Below are 21,197 nucleotides of genomic sequence, written 5' to 3'. Positions count from 1 at the left end.
AGATGCAATGATAATTCCGGCCTGCCGCAGGACTTTCGGACGGGAACTCGCCCACATCCAAGGAGCAAGGGTCGGCATGCAAGCATCCGCGGGCCTCGTCAATATGCCTTCGATTCTGCACGTTCCTGTTCATTTCGGGAGCCATATGAGATCGTTGCCAGCAAGAAAACCCACTGCAGGACTACCTGATGCCAAACGTTCTATTTTCGTTCACGGATAGCGATGTCCTTTCATGGGGCAGAGGGGGGGATCGATTAAAAACCTTATTCTTACTAAAACCTTCAAACTCGCTTTCTTCATTTGCAGAAGCCGCGATTCAATAGCGCTTTAACGCCGCTGTCCAAAAGGAATGATCTGCATAACATACAGTGAATCGCAGATGGCCTTCGCTCGATCTTCGTCCATGAAATAGTGTTCTTATTTCACATCCAAAAACGGTGAATGCTCGAAAACTCGAAAATTGACGGCACTGCTCACGTCATCACTAGTTCACGGCGACTCGCACAGTCCTGTCACTTGCTGTCATACGCTGTTACCCCCCGTTCCCAGGCCTGACGTTGAACCAACGAAATCTGCATGAGGAAAGAGGGGAGCACCTCGTAACTCCACGTCACGTCGGCGACAGTATTCGCGGAGATCTCCAGGAACTCACATATACCCATATGCGGCCGACTCATTGTGAAGCGGCCAAATTCGGGGGAAGCTGTCAAACGCTCTCTGCAATGCATACCTCTCCACAAAAGGATACGTGGAGCACCTTGGGGACACGAGGCAGAGGAGAAAGAAAAACACAATCTTCATGCATCCGTCATACTCCATTCGACCTCCTCAACTCCTTCTCCCTCGCATACTGTATAAAGAGCTCCCGTTCTGCCTCCCGTTCGCCCTCCATGCACAACAGAGAACCATCGAAAACACATCATCCAAAATCTCTCTAGCAACGTCGTAAAAACCTCACTCAAAAGCAAAACAGAAATGTCCGCCGACCAGTCGCAAGTCAAGCACATCGAGACGCACGACGAGGACTCTCGCCGGGAGCGTTCGTTCAAGGTGAGAGGAGTGTGCCCGTGTTGCTCTGCTTGGAATACGCTCCTACTTGTAAGTAGAAGCTCATCACCGCATTTCCTGTGATTGTTCTGCAGGCTGCTGCCCACAACCCCAGCAACACCGAAGAAGGAAGGATGCACGCGGCCGAAGAGTTTGCCAAGGCATGTTTCATCGTCCCCATCCAAACCCCCAATTCCCCACCTGTCACCCCCAATCCTGACCCCTTCCCCACTCCGCTTCCCCGACACAGCTCCACGAAAAACGCACGGGCGAAAAAATCGACCCCGCGAAGGAGGCCGAGATCGGCGCGCAGAGGGCTGCCGAGCGCGGCGGCCAGTCCTGAACAAGACCACGCATCAAGAGCCCCGGGGTTTTCGTGTTCTTCCCGCTCAACATGAAGGAGGTGTGATTGATTTTCGAAATGGTTTTTTTGGTTAGCAACTTGGCGTAGTCTAGTCTCCCCGTTCCACTTGGCAGCGTTGGATGTATGTAGTCAAAAATAATATCAGTCTTGCCACGTCAGAAGTCCCCCCTCGTGAGTTTTTTTCCATCCTTCGTTACCTTGAAAAGAATGACCGAAAAGGAAAGAATTACCTGTATCACGCTGAGAAGCACCGAAATCATGAACTGAGAATGGTAGGTGTGCATGCACTGTGCGAAGTTCCGTCAAGACCGCATCGCCATTGAAAGCGTAGGCAATGCGCACTTTTCCAGTCGACTCCATGCTTGCTCATTGCGGCAGATATGGAACCGATGTCTCTTTCAGCCTCCTTGTCCATCAAGCCCTTCGTCCATTGAGCCCGTTATTCCACTTTGCCTTCGCTCCACCACTCACTTGATCCCCCATCACCTCAGAAGCAACCTCTCGGGCTTGGTGAAGGAGTTCCTCATTATGGCGTGAAGCTCTGGCCGGGTTTGTATGCCTGGTTCTTATATCTAACCCAAACTGTAGCCAGCTTCTCCGCTGCTGCAGCGCCCGCGACAAACAGGTTTTGCTAATGAGGAGACATTTGGTCACGGGAACCGGTTAAGTGTGCAAATGGTAGCACAGTATATGTAAAAGTGGGTTTTGCAAAAGTAAGCCAATTGGAGAAAAAACACAAAAATGCGTAAAAAGGAAAGTCTATGTACAAAAACACGACGCAAATAAAATAGAAGGTCATACTGTGGCGTCTAAGCGATCGCCACTGTGCACATACGTATGAAGAACAGCGCAAGGACGCTGGGTAAGGTGCAGTTCCGATGAAAAGCTTTCTATCGTGGCAACAGGTGGGGCACCAGGAAAGCGCCATCCTATCTCCTAACTTATGCGGGAAGCATCGCCGGTTCTCCAGCGGGTTTGGGTTTCGAAGCGGCTTTTGTTTCCGCCAAGAGCATCGCGTCGAGTTCGGCGTCAAGGGCCGCAAACTCTTCTTCCCGTCCTGTCTTTTTCGCAATGGATGGTTGCTGCTGCTGCTGCTGCTGCTGCGGTTGTTGTTGCTGTTGTGGCTGCTGCGTGTACCGCTGCGGTACCTGGACCCCAACCGGCTCCGCAGTCGGCACATTCGGCAACCTCTCCCTCAACTGCTCTCTCAACAGCTCCTCCAACTCATCCTCCAACTCATCCTCATCCGCCACCCCCTGCTGCGCCAACACCGCATTCTGCCCGCTCTCCAACGCAATATCAATCTCCGCCTGGTCCGCAAGCGTATCCTGCAACGCATCCATCGTCTCCTCAACGTTATCGGCGGTCAAGCCAGACGAGGCCATGAAGGATTTCAAGGAGGTGGAGCCGAGGGAGTAGGCGGCGAGCACGTCGGATTCGGTCTCGGCGGTCTGGATCTTGGCGATGATGCCTTCGATGGTTTCGAGGGAGTTGATGCGCTTTTTCAAGAGATCTGTGAGGGCTTTTTTTTGGCGGATGTGGTAGAGTGCGCGTTCTTTTTGACCGACGCGGAGACGCTCTTTGGCTTTTTTTGTGAGACTGGGGGGAAAAGGTTGGGGGTGGCGATGGGGTTAGAGACCCCTTTCATGTGGGATTATTGTTTCGACGTATGAGTGTTTTACTTACTCGTCCGTCTTTGCCTCGAGTTCGTCCACCTGGATATGCAGCATCTTGACGGTGGTCTTCATCTTCACGATCCCACGGTCGGTATCACCAATAGCGAACTTCGAGTTCGACTTGTCCTGCGCTGGCTTGATCTTGACAATCTTTCATAATGATATTCAACATTCCATCAGCAACTTTCACTCTTCCTTCCCTCCGGGGAAGTCTTTCGGCATCCAAGCTCACCCCTTCGTCCTTGCTCATTCCACCCTCCTCAAACAAAAGATCCCCGTTCCTCTCCATAAACGTCCTCGCCAGATCCATGTCGAGGTCCGACGGTTTGCGCCCGTTCCGGCTGCTCTCCTCTACCAGTTGCGCCTCGAAATCGGCCTGGCTCATGACGTGGTCCACTGCGTATTGCGCTTCGTTCCGCAGGTTGATCAGAAACGTGTCGGACGAGTCCTATTTCGACCATACCAGGCGACGATTAGTTCCGTCTGCGGCCCGATGCGCACGGGCAAATCATGTCTTTGCTAGTCAAGTATCGCACCTTGACAACGGACGGAACGACATACGCCCCTCTCGGTACGTCCACCGCCGTATTCTTCGCTGATCCCATGACTTGCGAGATACCCCACGATATGGGTGCCACGACCAGTTTGGAGAGCGCCCATGATCCCCACCCTTCTGTCCGCTTGAAGGTCGCCAGCGGCACGAGCTCTCCGTTCTTGATCATTTCACCCTGTCGAAATTGGCCAGCATCAGTTCCCAGAACTTCGAATGTCCAACGCTGGTAGAAAGACAGCTGCATCGGCCCCTCACAAACCCACCAAAACCACACCCAACCCCTCAGGCCTCACCCCGCCCTTCTTGAACCTCTCCTCCAACCCCTCCGTATCAAAACACGACAAATGCTCGCCCAACAATCCCAGCGCACAACTTTCCAACAGCACTTTTCGCCAGAACGTCATCTTCTGATCCCACGCCGGCGCGGTCAGCTTGGTTCGGGTTGGCGGGAACTTGCGGAATAGGGCTTGGATCTTGTCGAGGGAGGGCTGGTCGGTGCCAGTCCATTGGGGGAGGGTTGCGCTGAGGTAGGCGTCGAGGGTGGGGTAGCGGACGGGGGGGAGGTGGGCGCCCATCATGGCTGGGTACCTGTGCGCTGTTGCTAGGGAAGCCGGCTCTTGAAGGATATTATCGAAAGTCCTGCTCTGTGGTGAGGCTTAATGTGCTGCGTTTTGAACACAGTTTGTGAAAGTTCATGTCCCTTTGCCTGCGGGTGACGTGAGAGCAAAAGCTGTCAAGAATTCCGCGACACGCACATCTCGCGAACATTTCTTCTGAGCACGAATGCGCATTCTGTGCCTTCGATTGGATACCGCGATGTATGGCGCAAACGAACAGAAGCACATGTTACAATGACTCGCAGCCGTCCTTCCCCTCCCACACCCCATGTTCCAACCAAAAAGATACTGCTCCCTGTCTCCAAAAGTTCCTCCACCTGCGACGTTGAAGCGATAATGCAAAAAAGAGAACATCTCGCAAGAAAGTGTATTCCTGCCTCCCCATCTCCGCTCAAAGATCAGAAACGTAATTCCCAGGGAACTGGCCCGTGACGCCTTTGCATTTGCCTCTCCACCAGTCGTTGGTGTCCGGGGTGCGTTCGAGGACTTCGATCTTGTCGTCTTTCTGTTAATGATTGCAGAAACGCAAATGTCAGTGATCGTGGTGATGCGAGTAAGTGAAATATTCCCGACAGTACCTTGAACGCCAAATCACCCTCCTCAGCGCCATCAAAATCATACAACGCAATCACAAAACTCGTGCGTGGTGTCGTCGATGGCGGGGCAGCGCGTGTAGCTGAGGATGCACCAGCAGAAGCAGCAGCAGGTGGAGTCTGACCACGTGCAGCCATAGCCGCTGCAGCGATGCTGGCCGCCGAGGACGAAGGGCCCGCGTAAGCTTTATACGTCGTGTTTGATTTTGATGGACTTGAGGGGTATCCTCCCTTGGCGCCGTTGGGTTCTTCGTAGGCTGGGAGGTGCTCGTCTTCTGGCGCAAAGGCTTCAGCGGGCGCTTCCCCGCCGCCTTCCTCATAGCCTTCCTCTGGGTTCTGGTAGTTGACCGCAGGGCGCTTGAGGGCGCCCCTGTTGGCCAGCGTGAGTTCCTTCAAGGCTTCCATTATTCCTTCGAATTTGGCCTCGAAGGCTACCAAAGGCGGCTGCGACGCGTCAAAGCCGTTCTCATGGCACAGATCCGAGAAGTGGCGGTTGAGCGCCTCGACGACTTTGAGCTCGTACCAGTACAGAGTCTGAAAACACGGATCGATGAACTGTGTGCGCAGGCCGAGGAAGATAGGCAGTTCCTGGCGGACGATGTTGTCGACGTTGTTGAACTCGCGCGTGGCTTGGTCGAGCTGTGCTTCGAGGCTGCTCAGACGTTTTTCGTCGGAGAGATTGCGGTCGGGTTTGGCTTGCAGTTTTTTGACCGAGTCCTTGTGGCGGTCGTAGTCGACTAGTTTTCGCGAGCGCTTCTCGAGGATGCGTTTGACGTTGTTGATTAGGGCGATGTAGTCTAAGGCGGGCGCGACCACTTGGCGCTCGATGACGTCGAGGTCTGGTAGGAGTTCTTCGCGTGCTGCTCTCATTGATCGTACAAACGCCTCGGCGGCAGCGAAAGATTGCGGGTGCTGTGTATTTGGCTTCAGGTTTGACCCAGGTGACGCGGCCTGCGTTTCGTCGTCGAGGTCGGGGTTACCTTGCGCGACAGGCGAGCCTCCTGCCCCGACGGCTTGCACAGGCCGGTAGACTTCCACCAAAGTTTCCGCGAATCTGGCCTGGTGCGCCAACATGGCGGAGAGGGAGTCCTTGAACTTTTTCGCGTCGTCTGTGAGTTTCCGCGCGAGAAGCTCGACTCGTTTGAACTGCTCGTTTAACGCGACGAACTCGTCGTCGACGGTTTCGGATGCATAGCCTGTGGCCTGCGCCAACTTTGTGGGAAGCCGCGTCACGGCTTTCTGAAATCCCTTCCAACTCATCGTGTTGCTGTGAGTTCTGCCAAGAAAGTCGCGTGAGGGATGGTCGTTATAGACGAGTTTGAGCGGATACTCCAGAAAAGCGTGCGGACCGAGTCAGAGTGCGCCGATGCCAGTTTGGGGAGCAGTGCTCGGTGCGAGATGAGCGTGAGAACGCTGATGAGTGGGGGCTTGACAACGCTGAGCGAGAGCGTGAAGGAGCGTTTACGTTACGTCTGTCTGTCTGCAATGCCAGGGGGGGCCATCTCAACCGGGTGGCTTGGGCGTCCTGTTGGTCATCATCCATCCCTCATCAGAGTCATCATGCATTTGGCATTTGGCCTGGAGGGAGGAGACGCGCAGGAGACTCAGGAGAGTGATGGGAGTGGGAGTGGACCCGCACGCGCTTCCCAACCCGCACTTGAAGAGCCCGCACGCAACCCGCACTGCGCCTTGTCCGACTTGTCCGACTCGTCCGGACGCCCTTCTGATTTCACCCCCGCTCGGCGGTTGCAACCTCCCGCTAAACCCGCTCAACAACCACCTCTGCCAACCCCCCCCCCTGGCAAACTCCAACAGAGCTTCTTCCCCCCACAACTTCAGAGCTAGCTAGCTACCCGCAATGTCCTCCGACGCGAACCACAGCGACTCCGGTGGCAGTGACTACGACGAGGCAAGCTCTGCCAGCAACACAACTACCTCTACCAGCACAAGGGCTCGTAAACGACCTCAACCAAGGGCAAAACCAACCCCTCGCAAACGTCATGCCGGCGGCTCAAGTAAAGCTACTCTTAGCACCCTCAGAAAGGATACCTTGCAACGACAGGCTATGCAACCCACCTCCTCTACGGCTTCCAACGCTTCCAACGCTTCTTCGGCGCTTTCGAAAGATGACGAGGAGGAGACCGATTTGATGCCCACCGCTGATTGGCCTATCGAGAAACTGCGAAAGAGGGAGGAGGAGTTGCAGGTTATGATTGATGCCTTGTTGGAGGATGTTAGGGTACTGAAGGGGGTTGCTGTTGATGATGGGGTGGAGAAAAGGGATGGGGAGCGTGATGGAGAGGAGAAGGGGATTGATGACGAAGGTGAGATGGAGAGTGTGAGAGAGGAGCGAGGCGAGCAGGGTATCGTTTCAACCATCCAAACAAGCAACCATTCAAACATACACCCCTCCCCACCCCACAGACATAGACTACTCCAACTTCGACGCCCCGGAATGGTGCGTCCCCATCAAAACCAACGTCATGACCTTCGAATGGCCCCTGCTCGCCGCCGCCTGCCAATTCGACGTCATCCTCATGGACCCGCCGTGGCAACTCGCCTCGCACGCCCCGACCCGCGGCGTCGCCATCGCCTACCAACAGCTCCCCGACGCCTGCATCGAAGACCTCCCCATCTCCACCCTCCAGCAAAACGGATTCATCTTCATCTGGGTCATCAACAACAAATACGTCAAGGCTTTTGAACTCATGGAGCGCTGGGGGTACACTTACGTGGACGATATCACCTGGGTTAAGCAGACGGTGAATAGGCGGATGGCAAAGGGGCATGGGTATTACCTCCAACATGCGAAGGAGACGTGTTTGATTGGACGCAAGGGGGCGGATCCGCCTGGGTGCAGACACGGGGTGGCGAGCGATGTGATTTTCTCGCAGAGGAGGGGGCAGAGTCAGAAGCCGGAGGAGTTGTATGAGATGATTGAGGAGCTGGTTCCTAATGGTATGGGCTGTCGATTGAGGAGGGGTGCTGCCTGCTTTCCGTGACTGACCCCCTTCTCGCCCCTCTCGTCCCCTCGTCTCTCATCTCACCCCAGGCAAGTACCTCGAGATCTTTGGCCGGAAGAACAACCTGAGAGACTTCTGGGTCACCGTCGGGAACGAGCTGTAGTTTCACGAAAGCATTTGTCCCTATACGAGTTCAGCGGTGTATATGTACCTACCTACCCCTCCTCTCTATGCTATGACGCTATGTACTCTTCCCCGCTGCCTCCGGACCCTAGCTTACGCGGTTACATAAGAAATTGGTCGTGGAACAGGAACCGATGCATGGTTTGTTCCGCCCATGCCGATCAAGGACGCACTTTGGGCGTAGGGTGAGGGGGTTTTGACATAGATTCGAAGTTGGCACCCCTCGGAATGTATATATTCTCACAATGAATGGCAAGATTGAACGCCGTCTGTTTCAGTTCCCAGTTGGCTCCACTCGTTCACTCACTCAAAGCAACAGGTGCAATTCAAACCGTCTATTGGGCACGCCTCTACATATACACATCTCTTCATTCTCAGGCGGATTACAATCCGCAATTTCTTTTTGTACACTAGATCTTAGACGGGGCATGGGGGGTTCGATGATCGAGTGTGAGGGGGGTTTCGAGTACAAGCTCTCAGGGAGATGTGTGTAACGTTCTCGAAGTGCTATCTACAGATTTTATTGTACATCTTCGAAACGCGTTCGGGGTGGCGGGTATTCTAACGTTGGGGCGGGCTGGCTCCCGGCACCTCCCTCTGGATGGGAGTCGTGGAGTGGCGGTAGGGTGTCCGGTTCTCGTAGGTGGGTTCTTAGTGCGGTTGCCAAACAAGGCGCGGTGTATGAACGAAGGTGCATGCTGGGCGGGTGGAAGGCGAGCTTTGTAGGTCCAACCATGCGGCCGTCTCGTGGCGTGCTAGATGGCCGAAAGAATAACGTTTAGATCACGGGTAACAGCCCTGATGAAGATGATCATTTTGCCCCGTTCGGGAGGAGTGCGTGCAACCGCCTGTCGAGTGTTCGATGGGGCGGACGTCGAATAAGGTCTTTTCGGTGAGAGGATCGCTTGGGCGACTGAGCATTTGCTCTGGTCCGACGACGAAGTTTCTGCGAGAGTGGTCAGACCTGTTCGTTCCTCCGCATGAAGATATTTCATCGCAGTAATCAAGGCGTGTGCGTGGCTTGGTTCGGCAATACGCCGTCGAGAAGGATTGGAATCCGCGTAAAGCAAAGCGGCCTTGGTGCGTCCCTCACGCGTCTCCTCTTCCTCCGCTCTGTGGACTTCTGTTCGACTCGCTCGTCAGCCAGCTTCCCTTCCTGCACGCTGTGCACTTCGCCTACCCGCCCTGCTCTTGCGATTTGCTCGATGCTCTCTTGAGCCACTTTCTCTTTCTGCTGCACTGTCGGCTTCGGCTCGTCGATCTTGCGACTCTTACTTGTCGCGACTCCTCCGCCAATTTCTCTTCCTGCACTTTGCTGCATTTTGCATTCAGCTGTTTTATGTTCCTCGATGCGCTGCTTGGCCGACTTCATTTCCTCGACTCTGCGCGAAGATAGATTCGTTCTTCACTGGGCCTTGACAATCCCCAGAATCGGCCATGGCATACCAACACCGACCCTCCGTCCATCTCACTGCAGTGGCTCAATTCCCCGGCGTATACCCTTGCCCGGGATACGGATTCGGCCCCTGTCATTGATTTTGCCCTTGCCCAGCATAGGGATTTGGCCCCTGTCCTTGGTTTTGCCCTTGCCCAGTATACGGATTCGGCACCTGTCCCTGGCTTTGCCCTTGTCCTTGCCCCGGCATCTGATGCTGAACACTCGGCGACCCCGCCGGCGGTCCATACGGTGACATCCTCTGATACTCCACATTCCCCGAAACCCCCACAGGCGCCTTTCCATGCGGCACAGACGGCGTCCCCGACGCTGAGGTCACGGGCTGGTCGGACCGCAGCAGTGGTGAATTGCTATGTCTCTCCCCGTTATTGTGCGGAGCGTGCGGTGATCCCGCACGTGGAGAGGGATTGTTATGCGGCGATCCACCCGATTCGGGTTTGAAGGCCGGGTCTTGGGACGACGGGCTTGCGTCTGGACGTGGGAGCGGGATGTGGCTCATGAATTTCGGGTACAATACTGCCGTCAGGTCGGGAATGGGCGCGGGAGCTATGAGACGGGCTTTGTCGGGTTTCAGAGAGTGGTCGGCGGTTGTTGCTAGGAATGTGAGATTCGTTTGGAGTCGTTCTTGATATCTATTGAGCAATCACGTTTTATTGTAAGCATGGGACGCATCAGGCAATAAGCATCTGCGATGGATGATAACATACCTCCTGTATTCTTGGGGATCAGCCCCTGGATGGCCTTGCAACCGCAACAGCACATGTATCAAATGCTGGTTGATCTCCAGAACCTGAATACGCAGCCCAGACCAAGGTCAGAAAAGCGGGCCAAACGGCATTGAGTCATCAAGCACTCACCTGATTGATTGTAGCTTGACTTACAGGTGGACCTGCCGGAGGAGTCGGTCGCGGGGAGCTTTGCACCGTTCCTGGCTGTGCTCGTATTTGACCAGTCGATCCGTTCTGGAACGAGTTCGACGCCATCGGCGGTCGCTGTTGCTGGGGAAAGCTCATGGGTTGGGACACCATACCCTGCTGTTGCAACTGTTGTGGTGGAGGTTGCTGTTGCTGTTGCTGTGGCGCCGAGTACGCATTAGGAGGCGCATACTGTTGCTGAGACATCCCACCATCCTGCCTGATCTGCTGCTGCGGCTGCTGCTGCTGCATAGGCGGCCCAGCTAGCATCGGCCGCCCACCTTGTTGCTGCATCACATATTGGGGATGTTGCTGTATTGACGGTTGCATCTGCTGCAACTGCTGCTGGGCTTGCGGATATTGGAAGTACATGGGACCCTGCTGCATTCCCATGGGCATCAAGCCTGCAACCGGCTGCATCAAAACTTGCTGTGGTTGAAAGCGTTGCTGTTGCTGTATCTGTTGCCCTTGCTGTAGGTACTGCATACCAGGACCAGGAAACGGGCCGCCGGCCATGGACCCGGGCACGGACCCTGGCACTGCATATTGATATCTCGTCTGCACCAGCGGGTTGTTGGTGAGGAATTGCGCGCCGGGGTGTTGTTGTGGGGGCAGGGACGTGAGAGGCTGCTGGACGTGTTGTTGTTGTTGTTGTTGTTGCCGCTGCTGCAAGTTCTGTTGCAGATGTTGCGGAAGTTGCTGGAGGTGCTGTTGCGGGAACTGTTGGAGTTGTGGATGCGCTTGCAGATGCTGTGGATGTTGGTGAGTTGGAGGCTGTCCCGGCTGCTGTTGTGACTCTGACATTGGAGAATCCTACGTCGGACCGCGTCGCCAGCTTTGACGGTGACGACGGGGAAGTTCGGGGGGAGGGAGACGGCTATAGCTATAAGCGACGTGTGGGATCGTGGATGCTTGACAGAGGATTGGCCATCCAGATTTGGCGTGCCAGAAGGAGATCTCGTTGACCGAAACTTCTTTGCACGGCGGCGACGCGATGGAACTTGCCAAGTCGGACATGCCCGTGTTCTGCAGTACAAGTTGCCTTCATCGGCGACGCCTCAGGCAGAGGTACAATGATGTGGATGGCAGATAACCACCACGGAAAATGGGATGGGGTGAAATCTAAACTACCGGTTACGGGAGATTGCGTCTGGTCTGCGGCCATCGCCAAACACCACCGAACGCACAATCGAGAGGAAAATCTTGGTGCTTAGGACGTCCCGATTGTGCACTTTCATCCGTAGTGGTCGTCTTCCAGGAATCTCAAATGGCGTCCAGTCTTGGTTGATACATTCGGGGTTGGGGCAACCCACCAATCCATGGACGAATTCCATTCTTCCCTTTCAAGCTTGCCATGGCCGAGACGACAGCCGGCGTCGGATGTTTTTCTTCACACGCCCGTGGCAGTCTGGGCACACGGAAGACGTTCGATACTCATCTAGCAAGTAGCATGGGATGCTGTTTCTTGCAAAGAGTGTGCGGAATCTGATTTCCATGATGAGTTGGCATATTGTAATACATAGTACCAATGATAGTCACTCACCCTTTGGTCTTTGATGACTCCTGAATGCGCATGGATTTTCCAGCATCGCTCCAATCACCCAAGATGACCGAAAAATGCTTTCCATACAGCCGTTGCATGTTCTTGATGAGCTTGCTCTCAGACTTTTGCCGCAGTGAGAACGCCTTGAATCTGCGAGCCACGTGAATCTCATCCTGGTAAAACTCATCCAGGGCGGGATCTGGGATATGAATGTCAGCCCATGTATTACCAAATTTGAAAATCAAAGAAGTAGAACATCATACCCGCATGTTCGTAATCCACGATGAATGCTGAGAACGCCTCAATGTTCATGCTCTTGTGCGATGGAATATGTGATTCCATCTCAGCGATGCCCGCATTGATCTTTCGCTCTGTCATGTCTCTTTGAAAGTACCGAGACTTTGTCTCGACCGCCCGTTGATTGGATGTGTATCTGATATGGGGTGGTGCATTGTGAGGGCAGTGCAGCGGAATATCGAACGGGAGGGATGGTGGGGACAGTGACCGGGGGGAGCGGCAGCGGAGACGGGGGGCTGGCGGGCGGAGACGGGGGGTTGGGCGGTGGAGACGGGGGTTGGGATGGTGGAGACGGGGGGATGGTGGGCGGAGACGGCGGGCTGGCGGGTGAGGTGCGTGGTGGCTGGGGCGGGTGCGGGGAGGGTGGTTGAGGGGACAACGGGTTTGCCCGGGAGGGCAGCGATGGCGTCCAGATATGCCTGCACGCGCCCACACTTATTGCAGGCCGCCCTGGCTGTCTTGACGTTGTTCACAATGCCCGTTTGCCATGCAGCGGACGTCCGAGCCCCGCAAACAACGCAGACTCCTCCAGGAGCAAGGCAGGAGTAGTTTCGGTCGTCCCTACCCCTTCCTGCTCCAGCACCAGATTGAGTTCGGCGTGGGGGTGCTTTGGGCATGGTTGTTGTCGTTGTTGTCGTTGTTGTTGTGTTGTCGTTGTTGTTGTTGCTGTGTTGGGGTGTGGAACTCGGCGTGTGCTGGGGTTGGAAGAAGAGAGCGCGAGGAGGAGGTCTTCAAACGTCGCATACTTTTTAAACTGACGGACACGCTGATAATAGTGTCGCCGCTGCGCTCGGTTGACTCCAGCTCTACGGAGATGCAGTACGACTTGCTTCAAACCAAGCCTTTCATTGACGTAGCGCAGAAACATTTGCATGAAATGCTCTTGTACGTTAACTTTGAGGTTTGTGAAGATGCTCGTAGCCGTGTACGCTGCGGTCTGTTGGCAATACCGCATGCGGATGGGGGCGAATCCGTGAACATCACAGTAGTCTTGAACCCATGGATGCAACTCTTGCGCGATGACCGGATTGCCGTTGTAGCCTGGATTGTTTAGCAGCTCAAATGTCACACTGATGTGCTTCTCGGTGATGTCCAGGAAGTCGTGTAGAGGATGATCAGCTGTGGTGGGGTGCAGACGTAGCAGTCAGGACATTGGTTTATGGGAAATATACAGTGTACCTCAAAAACTCACCAAGGTAGTACTTGAGAAAAAAGCTGGTGTGGCGTGCAAGGATGTGAACATTGCCGATGAATGTTGTCAGGCGCTCCCTTTGAACTTGATTTTGATTATGGATGATTCGGTGAAGCGAAACCTTGGTGCTGGCATGTGTTTGTGGGCGGGGTCGTTGAACTGGTGGTGGTGGTGGTGGTGGGGGTTCAAGCACCAGGGATCCACCCGGTGTGCTGGGAAAAAGGAAAGGGATAGGAGCGGGGAGGTTCAACGGACGCTGCAGACCCCTTTTCTACAGGTGAAAGCCCTCGCTGCTGGTGCTGCCCGTCGTCATCGCCGGAACTCTCGCTGACCATGTCTGCAATTGCTTCAGGCAAGTGGCGATGGACAGAGGGTGGGAGCTCAAATTGTGGGGGTTGCAATGGTGTCTGCACAGTGGTTGGCAGACGCGGGGTAACGGGAGTAACCTTCCTCCTCTTCCGCCGTGGTGGTGTGGTTACTCCGGTAAAGATGCCACACCACAGGTGCCCCTGGAGCGCCTGGTGTGATGCCATGATGGCTGTGCTGTGCTGTGCAGGCAAGTGGTGAGATCAAGGGGACCGAGCAAGGGGCCTGCTCTTGAGGAGGATCCAGGAATCCTGCTTACCTGCGATGTGTTGAAGGCTTTTAGAGGTTGGTTGGGGGTTTGTCTTGATGTGCAAGGGTGGAAGTGTGCGCAATTGTGGTTTGGTGAGAATGTCTGTGGGGGAGAATGTGCTGGAAACCTCAGCCAGAGGAGCCTGGGGAATTTCGAGACGTGCCCCGGACTGGGGCTGGGATGTCTGGGGAAGGTAGGTAGGGTTAGGGTTAAAGGTTAGGGTTAGGGATGTCATATGAGCAAACAAAAAGAGCCATACGCCAAAAGTCTTCCTTACGGATCGCGAACCTATTATATGCCTACACTGTCAAAATACTGTCAAACCTACCTACTTTTGCGGTCCCTGTCTCTGAGACCTCCTCCTCGCGCTCTCTTGTTCCAACCCCAGCACACGCCGAGTTCCACCCTCCGACACAGCAACAACAACAACGACAACACAACAACAACGACAACAACGACAACAACCATGCCCAAAGCACCCCCACGCCGAACTCAATCTGGTGCTGGAGCAGGCAGGGGTAGTGACGACCGAAACTACTCCTGCCTTGCTCCTGGAGGAGTCTGCGTTGCTTGCGGGGCTCGGACGTCCGCTGCATGGCGAACGGGCATTGTGAACAACGTCAAGACAGCCAGGGCGGCCTGCAATAAGTGTGGGCGCGCGCAGGCATATCTGGACGCCATCGCTGCCCTCCCGGGCAAACCCGTCGTCCCCTCAACCACCCGCCGTGCACCCGCCCCAGCCACCACGCACCTCACCCGCCAGCCCCCCGTCTCCGCCCACCATCCCCCCGTCTCCACCATCCCAACCCCCGTCTCCACTGCCCAGCCCCTCGTCTCTGCCGCCGCTCCCCCCGTCTCCGCCCCCCAGCCTCCCGTCGCCGCTGCCGCTCCCACTGCCCCTATCCCTAACCCCCTTGCAATCACCAGCCTCCTCAACCCCGCCCCAATCTCCGCCCTTCTCAACCCTGCCCCCATCCCCACCCGCCCCACCCGCGCTGCCGCCATAGCAGGGGCCGCAGCCGCAGCAGCAGCAGCAGCAGCGCCCACCCTGACGACCGGTGACGAGGAGGAGGGGTATGTCGAGATGGCGCAGGAGGAGCTGGCCGCGCTTGAAGAGGAGGAGGGGCACTGGAGGGCGTTGGGAAAGCTAGTGAGGGAGACGTGCGGTTCAACAACACGCCAGGTGATGAAGGCCCACACCACGCCCCTCTTCGAAGCACACCGAGCGCGCCTGGCCGCTGCAAAGCAGAAGGCCGAGGAAGTGCGGGCTTTTACCCCCGCCTCCGACGACGCCGATGATGAAGACGAGGAGTATACGTCGGTGGAGAGCAGCCTCCCACACTCCGAGTCCGTGTCGTCATACGGATCTACATCTGGTGGCGACGAGACAGCGGGCTCCGAGTTGTGGGAGGAGGAGGATTATGCATTTGCGTGAGGGTGAGTTCATCATTGTCTCCGAGACAACTGTCTCCGCCATCTCCACTGCTCCTGACACACGCTCTCTCATAGAGCGAATCGCGAGGCTGCCCCTATTCCGGGCTGTCTCCATCGATCGCGGGAGTTGAGAGCGGAACGTTCCATGAGATCAGAATGCAGCGCGACGGCGACTGAATTCGATCTGCAGTCTGAGAGGGAGTGTTTATAAACAACCCGTTTCAGCAGGAATAAAACGAAAAGAACCGTGAGGCAGAGGAAAAATGGTCGTGGCTCGAGCTGTTTGAGAGTGGGTAAGGTTGCTTTCTGTTGCGATACATAGTACGTACGGTAGTTGTGCTGTTCAGTTAACACCCGCGAAGCGCCGAGCGCGACAGTAGTTACCACGCCGCGCCTAGCGCGACAGGGGTCATAATCTGAACAAACAAAGAAGTTGTCTGGGAATGGGAATTGAACTTGCGACCTGCACGTCTGCAGGGAGAGCAAGATTCAACTGTGCCAAAGCGCCAGTGTTATCAGAGTGCAATTACAGTAATAGGTGGCCAAAAGAGCGTCCGAGAGAGCGTTCCATCACGTGGGTTTCATCACGTGAGCGTTGCGCAGGCTTTAATAAGTCTGATCCAGACCGAAGACGATTGATCTTCGAAGCATGTTCTATCGAAGCCTTAAAAAGCCAAAAATCAACCCACCCCCATCTCCCGCCGTAGAGTGGCATCAGTGCATGAATTAAAAGGAGGTCCATAATATTTACAAATATCAAGGAAACCCCAAAAGTCCAATCAGACAAGTACAAACAGCGGCAACTTGGTGGTGAAACTAAGGATGCAACAATCGGGAACAGAGAAAGTCATCTCTACGGGGATTATGTTTTCACAGCGGGAGCCCACTGGGCTGGATTGTCGCTGCGTCTATACAGGCCCGGGTGCGATGGGGTATGTTGGCGGAAAGGAGAATCCTATCGAGAGGAGTTGGAAAGAAACTCGATTCGGCCCCTCACTTTCCGTGCAAGGCAGCGATGAGAGCGGCGCCTTCCCCAGACCCATCTCGTGCTTGTTCCAAAACGACGTTTTCGGCCATGATACCCAGCAATTCACGTAATGCATCGCGCATGCGGTTGGCAAAGTGGGGGTAGTGTTCTGCAAATAACAAATGATAAGATATCGGCCGTCATGGAAGAAAGAGGAACACAGAATGGCGCATTCTCAGAATGATCTCAACACTTACCAAAGACACTTCCGTCAATAGCGACCGTGCAAGCATCAAACCGGTTCATTTTGGTGATGATAGCAGCGACACCAGCAGCGCTCAGCCGAGCCGCGCGAATGCCCACAAGCTCACACACATGCTTCACAACCCGTCGATCCTGCACCGACGTTGCCGGGATCTCCATAATATCCTCCAAAACTACTTTCGTGTCAGACAACTCCAGTGAATGGTCACGCTCGATTCGCGACATGTAAGCCGTCTCGAACTTGTAAGGGACCTGCAGCGGTTTAGACGAGGTGCCTTTGAACAGCTCGCCCGTCGACACGAGGTCGATGAGGATGTACCGCACGATTTCGCCGAGGTACATGCCAGAGATCATCTTCTCGAAGATCTGTTTCCCCGTGTTGAGCGATGCGCGGTCCAGCATGCGGTCCCAGCTGGTGAGCGGCAGTACAGACTGCTCGTCGTAGGCTCCCCATTCGGTGTTGATGACCATTTCGCCAGTGGTCTTCTTTCCCTTCCATTTTTTGATGTACTCCATTTTCTCGACGTACGCGGCGTTGGTGCCCGTGCCGAGAATCACTCCCACAAACGTTTGGGGATCGCGGTATGCGTGCGAAATCAACGTTCCGACGGTGTCGTTGACCAACGCGGTGACAGTGAGTTTGTAATTGGCCTTCCTCAGCGATTTGTTCAGGAGCCCGACCACATCCTGGCCCTCAACTCCGCTGCACTCAAAACCTTTGTTCCAGTGCATGAGAGCGCCGTGGTTGAGAGCAGTCTGCTGCACGGGGAAACTGAACGTAAAGCCGATATTGCGGGGCTCGAGGACATCTTGACCGATGGAAATTAAGAATTCCCCAATACACTTGGCAAAGAAGTCAAAGAGAGCCTCTCCTTTCCCCTTCTTGAGCTCATCCGAGATGGAGTGTTTCGACTGACGCACTCGGCTCTGTCCGTTGCCCCGCAGTTCAACCAAGCACACCCGGAAATTCGACCCTCCGAAATCCAGAGCGAGGTACGACCCCGTTTCTTGTCCTTTTGGTCTCGCGACGACGTACGACGGGATCATTTTCAGGGTATGTCCGTCCGCATCCAAGCCCTTCTTCATCTCGTTCACGAGGTGTCTGACCATGGTCTGCAATCGGTGCGGCGGGACGGTGAACTCGCGTTCGAGTTGCGGTAACGTACCGTCCGCAGCGACGAACGAAGGAACGCTGTAAGATGGTCGGCGTCCATGCGTGGTGCCGACGTTTACGGCTGTCGGCGACTGCAGGACGTTCCCGGATGCGGAGGTGGAGCCGAGCAGGGACTCTGTGAAAGACCGCATCTCCAGCTGTGCGGCATCGTGCGTCAGTGGCACGCCGAGGAGCGCTTCTGACCTATCGACTTCTGAGACACCCTGGTCTCTCTTCCTGTGCTTTGCGTTGACCGCGCTGTTGAGGAGGTATTGGGTGGCGGCGGCGAGGGCGATACCAGTCGTCACGCCAAAGAAGAAGAGAGGAGTATCGAGATTTGGCATTTTGGAATGAGGTGATGGGCGGGAAACGAGGGACGGTGATGAGGGAAGTTATGCTTTTCCTGTCTTCACGGCACGAACGAGACAAGGACAGAAAGGATGAGGGATCGCGTGGTGTGGGACTTCAAAAGCCCCTCTGCTGGCGCTTTGTTTGTTGGGGACGGGAAGTGTAAAGAACGATATGGCTGCCGTCGGCGGTCAAGAAAGCCCTGAGCGCGCACCATCATTCTCCTCACTCTGGGCCTCTGTCCGCCGCTTGCAAGCCTCCCCTCATCAGAGTCCCTCTCCGTTTTGGCCATACCGTGTGACGACGTCCCAAACCTGCCAAATCCGAGCTGCAACTTGGTGTGAGGACCGGGATCCGGAAGCCTTCGAACAGCGCCAACTTCAAATCCAAAAGCGCCAACCCCATGTCCATCGTGAGCCCCGACCACCGCTGGTAAATGGTACAGAAAAATGATATCAGCCCCACGTCATTTCGTACGCTGTCGAAGGGTCAGCGACGAAGCCATACTCCGCCGGGAGACGTTGCTGTCAGAGATCCTCCATAATCCATATTGAGTGGTGAAACGATATTGAAGGTATTTTTGGATCTTACTGCTAGCGTTATATGTACAAAAATTCAGTAGTTTAGGTATGTCAAAGCAAAGTCCAAAACAAAAAGTCGTCCGGGCAGACGGAAAAGCCCGGCCCCGGCTCACTTAAACGGCCGTACCCCACCCATCACCGGCCTCTTCGCCTTCGCCATCGCCCCGTAGCCCCTTCCATCCTCCGCACGCGTACTCTGATGCGCCATCCAATCCGCATCCGTGAGCAACGTATACTCCGACAGAACATCCACATCCAGTCCCATCTCGTCCAACCCCCATGACAGCGACGGCGCTGGTGGTGGGGCGGTAGAAGTGCTGGATGATGCCCCTATGCCTCTCACGATGCCTGTCCGTTCTGCTCCAAATTCGATACCAAGATGCCAGTCCATCTCGGGTGGTGGAAGGGTGCTGGTTGGAGCGGTGTAATCGAGGGTAGTTGGAGCGGTGTAGTCGAGGTTATAGAGTGAGGATGGGTATGACGCACAGGTAGCGACGCCGCTGAGGAGATCGTCGATCCACTGTGTCGTGGATGGATCGTCAACGACGAATGGGATATCGGCGGGGAGTGCACCGATGCTGGGGTCGACTTGCATATCATGCGTGGCCGCGGAAAAGCCTGGGAATGGCGACGAGATGGATGGATGGCTTATGGCTTCACCGTCCGTAACCATGTAGCGTTCGGCCAGCCGCTGCTTCTCTGCGTGTGATGAGGAATATGCCATATGCTCTTCTGCAGCTGGCTGGCTGTAGGCGTCCTCATCGTCCATGCGCAGCCAGGCATCCCATTTGGTGTCGAGGTCTATGTCCATGTCGGCTTTATTATCGTGACCGAAATCCATGCTATCAGAACTTTTGGCAATTGAGTACTCGTATGAAGGCAGTGGTTCATCGAAAACTTCCTGCAGTCCGAAGGCGTTCGGGTACTGGTCCGCCTCGCTCTGGTCTAATAATGGCACGGCGTTGGTGTAGCCTTCGCTTGCTGATGGCTGGACGGATTGAGCAAATGTTGCGTCGTCGAAATAATTGCAAAATGATCCATCGACGGTGCCGCTGTACATCGTATCCATCGACAGAGTGGCGGAAGGCAAAAGATTGAACGCGGATGATGGCGAGATGCCCCACTCTAATGACCTCACTGAGCCCACCTCCATGTCCAAATCCAAAGGAGGCAGGTCAGCCGAAGCGCCTAGCCGTGGCGAATCCTCGTGCAGATAGGGCGGTAGAGGTTCTGTGGTGGCTTCGCCTGCTCCAGGCGCCTGCCTATATGGAGGAGCGGTGATCTCCTCGTGATCTGTTGGCGTGATGGAAGGTGCTTCGTACGTATATCGTGGTGTGGAAGGACAGGCCTCACTAGCATCCGACGTAGACGTGGTCACAGACATGGTTGGCATGGCCGCGCTTTTGACGCCGTAAGGTGGAAGTGGCTCGCATTCTGGGCCAGCAGAGCGCTGTTCTTCCACTGTGTCCCGCAAATCGGGCAACAGAAGCGACTTTTGCGACATCCGCTCTGAGTCGACAACGCGTTCAAAATGGTCCTCTGGCTTCACATCCGCATCCTTTTCGTCTGAGTTCAGTGATTCCAGCTGCCCACAATCATCCTCGCGTCCAATATGATGCCTTCCGAAACGCTCCTGCACCTTCAGCATAACATACACCATCTCGCTATGCGTGACTTTCGCATCAGCAACAAGTTGCTTCGCGTCTCGATATCTCTCTCTGGCCTCCGTCGACAGCCAGACGGTCCACCCCGTTCCTCGCGGCGCCGAGCGCCGCGCCTCGTCTATTATTGGGTTCAGCCGATCTACGTCGAGTTCGACTGAGTGTGCAAAGAAACAGTCGAGCAGGCTGGTGAGAAAGTGGTCGTACGGTTCTACGAATTGCGTTCGATATTCCTGTGGAAAGTGAGTGTCGGCGGTCAGTTTTGAATAACACCAGTAGAATGGAAAATGAAAGAACACCCTGCCCCTTATGCTTGCGGGAGTCGGGACAATACAAGCCGAGTCTCGCAAAACAAACGAGAGCGGGCCCGCCTCGCTAGCCCATCCCCTCCAGCGCACACCACAAACGCACGACTCGCTCGCACGCCCCACCTCCGCAATACCTCCAAAACGCCCACTCCTTCACTTCGGCCCAACTGCACTAACCACAGGCAATTTAACCCCGTGCCTCTTCCCCTTCCTCGACGACTCATAAATCTTGTCCCAGTTCTCCTTGCGGGACGGGTTTCGTCTCGATTGCAAGGCGTTCTGCTTTTGCTGGTACTCTATGGCCCATAGCTGTAATTCGGCGGGGGTGAGGTTCGGTGGCGGGTTGGGTATGGTCGCTTGTTGCTGTTGTTTTGGTGCCGGTGTGGCAGCGGCCGGTGGCATGACTTCACTTCGCAAGGGGTGTTTCGACAGCCTGTGGATGGGTGGGCCTGCTGTAGGAGACCGTA

The 21,197-nt window shown here is 55.3% G+C and overlaps 9 protein-coding genes across 9 annotated transcripts; 2 read left to right on the top strand and 7 right to left on the bottom strand.

Annotated features, from left to right (window-relative positions):
- Positions 1 to 2,215: 2,215 nt before the first annotated feature.
- Positions 2,216 to 4,399, bottom strand: EV422DRAFT_221404 (Snf7-domain-containing protein). Its single transcript, XM_053065470.1, has 5 exons — positions 3,904 to 4,399; positions 3,624 to 3,815; positions 3,320 to 3,535; positions 3,098 to 3,237; positions 2,216 to 3,010 (listed from the first exon to the last, which is right to left on the bottom strand). The coding sequence occupies exons 1-5, from the start codon at positions 4,216 to 4,218 to the stop codon at positions 2,353 to 2,355; spliced, it is 1,521 nt and encodes a 506-aa protein (XP_052922317.1). The 5' UTR covers positions 4,219 to 4,399; the 3' UTR covers positions 2,216 to 2,352.
- Positions 4,400 to 4,648: 249 nt separating this feature from the next.
- EV422DRAFT_508947 (uncharacterized protein) lies at positions 4,649 to 6,110 on the bottom strand (the record flags this gene model as incomplete). The annotated part of the gene is made up of 2 exons (XM_053068801.1): positions 4,649 to 4,762; positions 4,836 to 6,110. 2 exons carry the CDS (start codon positions 6,108 to 6,110, stop codon positions 4,649 to 4,651), a joined length of 1,389 nt encoding a protein of 462 aa, XP_052922316.1.
- A 510-nt stretch (positions 6,111 to 6,620) lies between these two features.
- On the top strand, positions 6,621 to 8,267 carry EV422DRAFT_541511 (MT-A70-domain-containing protein). The gene is made up of 3 exons (XM_053071203.1): positions 6,621 to 7,174; positions 7,275 to 7,808; positions 7,903 to 8,267. Exons 1-3 carry the CDS (start codon positions 6,709 to 6,711, stop codon positions 7,974 to 7,976), a joined length of 1,074 nt encoding a protein of 357 aa, XP_052922315.1. The 5' UTR covers positions 6,621 to 6,708; the 3' UTR covers positions 7,977 to 8,267.
- A 991-nt stretch (positions 8,268 to 9,258) lies between these two features.
- Positions 9,259 to 11,265, bottom strand: EV422DRAFT_221366 (uncharacterized protein). Its single transcript, XM_053065469.1, has 3 exons — positions 10,310 to 11,265; positions 10,160 to 10,242; positions 9,259 to 10,084 (listed from the first exon to the last, which is right to left on the bottom strand). The coding sequence occupies exons 1-3, from the start codon at positions 11,168 to 11,170 to the stop codon at positions 9,526 to 9,528; spliced, it is 1,503 nt and encodes a 500-aa protein (XP_052922314.1). The 5' UTR covers positions 11,171 to 11,265; the 3' UTR covers positions 9,259 to 9,525.
- Positions 11,266 to 11,905: 640 nt separating this feature from the next.
- On the bottom strand, positions 11,906 to 12,287 carry EV422DRAFT_570689 (uncharacterized protein; the record flags this gene model as incomplete). The annotated part of the gene is made up of 2 exons (XM_053072902.1): positions 11,906 to 12,108; positions 12,173 to 12,287. The coding sequence occupies 2 exons, from the start codon at positions 12,285 to 12,287 to the stop codon at positions 11,906 to 11,908; spliced, it is 318 nt and encodes a 105-aa protein (XP_052922313.1).
- Positions 12,288 to 13,653: 1,366 nt separating this feature from the next.
- Positions 13,654 to 14,109, bottom strand: EV422DRAFT_622581 (uncharacterized protein; the record flags this gene model as incomplete). The annotated part of the gene is made up of 2 exons (XM_053074175.1): positions 14,024 to 14,109; positions 13,654 to 13,946 (listed from the first exon to the last, which is right to left on the bottom strand). A coding segment is annotated over exon 2 (276 nt), but the record flags the coding sequence as incomplete, so codon positions are not given.
- A 371-nt stretch (positions 14,110 to 14,480) lies between these two features.
- Positions 14,481 to 15,449, top strand: EV422DRAFT_604418 (uncharacterized protein; the record flags this gene model as incomplete). The annotated part of the gene is made up of 1 exon (XM_053073759.1): positions 14,481 to 15,449. The coding sequence occupies one exon, from the start codon at positions 14,481 to 14,483 to the stop codon at positions 15,447 to 15,449; it is 969 nt and encodes a 322-aa protein (XP_052922311.1).
- Positions 15,450 to 16,156: 707 nt separating this feature from the next.
- EV422DRAFT_560581 (hexokinase-domain-containing protein) lies at positions 16,157 to 18,637 on the bottom strand. The gene is made up of 2 exons (XM_053071946.1): positions 16,673 to 18,637; positions 16,157 to 16,584 (listed from the first exon to the last, which is right to left on the bottom strand). Exons 1-2 carry the CDS (start codon positions 18,174 to 18,176, stop codon positions 16,442 to 16,444), a joined length of 1,647 nt encoding a protein of 548 aa, XP_052922310.1. The 5' UTR covers positions 18,177 to 18,637; the 3' UTR covers positions 16,157 to 16,441.
- EV422DRAFT_508942 (uncharacterized protein) lies at positions 18,406 to 21,132 on the bottom strand (the record flags this gene model as incomplete). The annotated part of the gene is made up of 3 exons (XM_053068800.1): positions 18,406 to 18,609; positions 18,889 to 20,655; positions 20,908 to 21,132. 3 exons carry the CDS (start codon positions 21,130 to 21,132, stop codon positions 18,406 to 18,408), a joined length of 2,196 nt encoding a protein of 731 aa, XP_052922309.1.
- Between the last annotated feature and the right edge of the window lie 65 nt (positions 21,133 to 21,197).

This window comes from Fimicolochytrium jonesii (genome assembly GCF_025526975.1).
Source record: "Fimicolochytrium jonesii strain JEL569 chromosome Unknown EV422scaffold_28, whole genome shotgun sequence".
Classification (NCBI taxonomy): Eukaryota; Fungi; Chytridiomycota; class Chytridiomycetes; order Spizellomycetales; family Powellomycetaceae; genus Fimicolochytrium; species Fimicolochytrium jonesii.
Note: the sequence above shows the minus strand (reverse complement) of the source record. Positions and strands in the feature narration are given on the sequence as shown.

Bases quoted from the DNA above. Each gene is read 5' to 3' on its own strand.
- EV422DRAFT_221404 (XM_053065470.1), bottom strand. From the start codon at position 4,218: ATGATGGGCGCCCACCTCCCCCCCGTCCGCTACCCCACCCTCGACGCC. The intron at 3,536-3,623 runs GTGCGATACTTG...TGGTCGAAATAG, and splicing joins TCGTTCCGTCCGTTGTCAAG to GACTCGTCCGACACGTTTCT. The intron at 3,238-3,319 runs GTGAGCTTGGAT...TCATTATGAAAG, and splicing joins GAATGAGCAAGGACGAAGGG to ATTGTCAAGATCAAGCCAGC.
- EV422DRAFT_560581 (XM_053071946.1), bottom strand. From the start codon at position 18,176: ATGCCAAATCTCGATACTCCTCTCTTCTTCTTTGGCGTGACGACTGGT. The intron at 16,585-16,672 runs GTAAGTGTTGAG...TGTTATTTGCAG, and splicing joins TATTGACGGAAGTGTCTTTG to AACACTACCCCCACTTTGCC.
- EV422DRAFT_541511 (XM_053071203.1), top strand. From the start codon at position 6,709: ATGTCCTCCGACGCGAACCACAGCGACTCCGGTGGCAGTGACTACGAC. The intron at 7,175-7,274 runs GTGAGATGGAGA...CCCACCCCACAG, and splicing joins GAAGGGGATTGATGACGAAG to ACATAGACTACTCCAACTTC. The intron at 7,809-7,902 runs GTATGGGCTGTC...ATCTCACCCCAG, and splicing joins TGAGGAGCTGGTTCCTAATG to GCAAGTACCTCGAGATCTTT.
- EV422DRAFT_221366 (XM_053065469.1), bottom strand. From the start codon at position 11,170: ATGTCAGAGTCACAACAGCAGCCGGGACAGCCTCCAACTCACCAACAT. The intron at 10,243-10,309 runs GTGAGTGCTTGA...CTGCGTATTCAG, and splicing joins GTCAAGCTACAATCAATCAG to GTTCTGGAGATCAACCAGCA. The intron at 10,085-10,159 runs GTATGTTATCAT...ATTGCTCAATAG, and splicing joins GATCCCCAAGAATACAGGAG to ATATCAAGAACGACTCCAAA.